Below are 3495 nucleotides of genomic sequence, written 5' to 3'. Positions count from 1 at the left end.
AGACAAGAACTTGACAAAAAAGAAAGTGACAAATCAAGAAGCATGCACCTAAAATCATGAGCTTAAATTTAGCAATTTGTGAAGCTAGAAAAGATGCAAAATGCACATACATATATCCACTTCTCCCCACATGACAATTCAGTCTATCACAACCCTAATTTTGGAAATCGTTGATGGGACCCACAAACCCCACCATATTGAAAGCAAACAATCCATCTTTAATCCCAGCCATAGACATCATAGAGGGTGGGTTGGGGCGAGGGGTGGAGGGGGGTGTTGCACTGTAGAAATATTATTTATATATGACCCCAAATTAAGTGGGGGATACCAAATTTGGAATCTAAGAACACCAATAGAAAGCAAAGAACAGGAAGAAAGATAAAGATCCTCCCACATGCACAGGCAGCAGCAGGAGCAGCAGCATACCCCTACTCTTGTCCCCATGTATATGTTCATTGCCCACTACACAATCATTTTTCTCTTATAGGTAAAACCTTTTTCCAGAGTTGCTTTGGTGACTTGTACCTTCTGAATTGAAGGTTATACATTGCTCTTCTGGAAAAAGGTCCGACCTTTGTTTATCCTATTCTATAAACAACATTTCTTGCAAGTGACACTTGTGTACACAACCTTCTTGCTTCTCCCCTTCCATTTGCACAGAAATATATGGCATTTTCCAGGTTATATCAATTGCATAAAAAGATTGATATTAATTAAAAACCAAAGAAAAGATGTTCTTGATACGTATTTAGCAATCGGTATATGAATAATCTACTCACTCTTTATGTTTAACTTTCAGGCTTAGCGACTACGGAGTTGCAGAAATAACATGGGAAAATGGTCAGCCAGCCATGCATGGGCTTGGAAGAGCCAGTGAAACACTAGAATCCATTGTCCATCAAGCTACAACATGCTACAATCAAACTCAAACTCAAGAAATTTACCTACAACAAAGTCAAAATCTGCCAGGAACTCGTAATATAAGCTCAAATCTTGCATCTTCAAGTAGAAAATGGAGCGATAACGCAGGCCCAAGTTACCTCAAGAAACGGCCAAGATCATCTGTGATGGTCGATGATCAAGGTGTAAGAAATTTGGGTGCTACAAGTTTGCAAGAAGATAACATTAGCAACAGTGGGACAATCAATTCTAAAGATAATGACACTACAATGATGACATGGCCATCATCCGATTCGCCTAATCAAAGCTTGAAGAGTAAAAACACGGATGATGATTCTGCATATCAATATGGATCGGTATAAATTGACAAAAGTCTCTGAAAAAATCGATTTTTAAGTTTTTGGGTTCATTAAGAAAGTAAAATTATGCACACAAAAGTCATGTTATTTGAATTTGTCATTTCTTGATTTTGAACAGGAAAATCAAGAAGAAGAATGCAGGACTGAGGGTGAAACAATTCGTTCTCAATCAAGTCGGCGAAGCAGAGCCGCTGCTATTCATAACCAGTCTGAACGAGTAATTTTCTTAGCAAATTTATAGTTTTGAAAAATAAAGAAATTATAAATAAAACCATGTTGATAAATACCATTTTTTATATTATATATCTTTATTTTAGCGACGAAGAGAAAGAATCAATCAGAAGATGAAAGCCCTACAGAAGTTAGTCCCTAACGCTAATAAGGTAAGAATTTTTGTCGTGGGTTAAGTTAAGCCTTTTGACTTTTAAAGTCAAACAAATTAAGTATCATATCCAAGATCTTTATACGAATAAAAAATTATCATTTTCAAAGTGGTAAAACACTTTTCGTCAGTATAGAAGTTAAAAAGAGTCATTTTGACGTCATAAGTCAACATAAACCTCTCTCTTTCGAGTGATTTCACTTAGAAAGTATCTAAATATGGAAATTTTTTACATAGACGGATAAAGCATCAATGTTGGATGAAGTGATTGACTACTTAAAGAAGCTACAAGCACAAGTACAGTTTATGAAGAACATGCCAATACCACATCCACAAGTGACGATACCAGTCCACCTACAATTACAACAGCAACAACAACAACAACAACAGCAGCAGCTTCAGATGTCAATGCTAGCTCGAATGGGAATGGGATTCGGCCTTCAGATGGGAATCCCTGGAGTCATCCCTCCGCCAGCTCATCATCCTTTCATGGTCCCACAAACCATGATGAACCCCGCCACGTCACAGCCAATCCACAGCCGACCTTCGAGCAACACAACAGTTCCATTCAATGATCCACATACCGCGTTTCTAGCACAAGTATGTCAAGAATGGAAAAGGGTTTAGTTAAAGCTTGAATATTTTTAGTCTTTAATCATATAGTTAATTTTCATCTTCTAAATTCATATGAAGTTAACAAAGTCGTATTTTCTTTGTACAGCATATGAACATGGATATGTATGCTAACATGGCAGCGATCTACCGTCAACAGATAGGAAAGTCAATGGGGACGAGCTCATCTCAGTCAGACCAAGTCCTAGGCGAGTGATGATAGTTATTAGTTATTAATGAATCTATAATATAATATTTTCAATTAAGTATGCAATATTACTGAGTTGATCATGTAAGCGTTTTGTGGTGTATTTATTCCTAGTATAACTGTATAAGTTAGTTTGGTTTCGTATGATTTTATTATTTAAGTACAAAATAACAAAAAATATGTACAAAACGATTGGTCGTGAAGCAAAGGTGTGACTTTTCGTACGCGTAGTACAACCCACAAAAAAGGCTGACAAACATTGGTGACAAGATGCAAAAGTAATTAACTGAGGAGTAAATTATGCCTTGTGCTACATGATATCTACTTATCAAGCAAGATTCAGGCGAAAGATATAATAGTAGTTAAGTTTGACCAGAAGTGGGGTCATCCCATGGATTGAAGTGAATTTAGGCCACAGGCTTCCATGGTCCCATAAGAACGGATGAGTGGATTATCCCCAAAAGATTTGATATTGGATTTCAGAAGAAGGAGCACCTCTAGAAAGATCTTCGAAATGAAATGAAATTAATAATGGAGAACCCTAATAGGATAATGAGAATAGACAGAACCACGAAACCGCGATGTAAGGGGATGTATGTTCACAATTGGTGTAATTATGACAATATTTATTATTATATTTAATCTGAATGGGAAAAGTCTCAACTATTTAAACAAATCTAGCTACATATATGAGGTATGTTTGAATAGGGGAGACTTTCTCTTTCCATGAAGTTATGAGCTTGTTCCAAGCATTAAATTACACATCCACCTGTCCTGATTGAGGAATTAGCCAATATTTTAAATGATAAAACTAAATTATTTTTATTCTAAATTATACTATCATGTCTCAAACAGGATTTAAACCTTCCAAAAATAGGAGTTGAACCTTCACCTAATAAGAGGAGTATGACTTAAACCCTAAACCTAAAAGGAGGACATACTTGATACCATTCCCTTAGTTATCAGACAATATATAACATGTTATTTAAAAAGGTCTCTTAGTTATTTGACTATACTTATCATGGTATTTAAAC

The 3495-nt window shown here is 35.9% G+C and overlaps 1 protein-coding gene across 2 annotated transcripts; it reads left to right on the top strand.

Annotated features, from left to right (window-relative positions):
• The first annotated feature begins 285 nt into the window (after positions 1–285).
• On the top strand, positions 286–3137 carry LOC111889037 (transcription factor PIF7). Of its 2 annotated transcripts, none has more exons than XM_023885168.3 (6): positions 286–444; positions 800–1256; positions 1378–1476; positions 1577–1642; positions 1879–2241; positions 2363–3137. In XM_023885168.3, exons 1-6 carry the CDS (start codon positions 395–397, stop codon positions 2468–2470), a joined length of 1143 nt encoding a protein of 380 aa, XP_023740936.1. In that variant the 5' UTR covers positions 286–394; the 3' UTR covers positions 2471–3137. The 2 variants fall into 2 exon arrangements, with proteins under 2 accessions (XP_023740936.1, XP_042757222.1); XM_042901288.2 differs by lacking the exon at positions 286–444 and adding an exon at positions 473–680.
• Positions 3138–3495: the final 358 nt, after the last annotated feature.

Source organism: Lactuca sativa, chromosome 4 (genome assembly GCF_002870075.4).
Source record: "Lactuca sativa cultivar Salinas chromosome 4, Lsat_Salinas_v11, whole genome shotgun sequence".
NCBI classification, from domain to species: Eukaryota; Viridiplantae; Streptophyta; class Magnoliopsida; order Asterales; family Asteraceae; genus Lactuca; species Lactuca sativa.
This window is presented reverse-complemented; position numbering and strand designations above follow the sequence as displayed.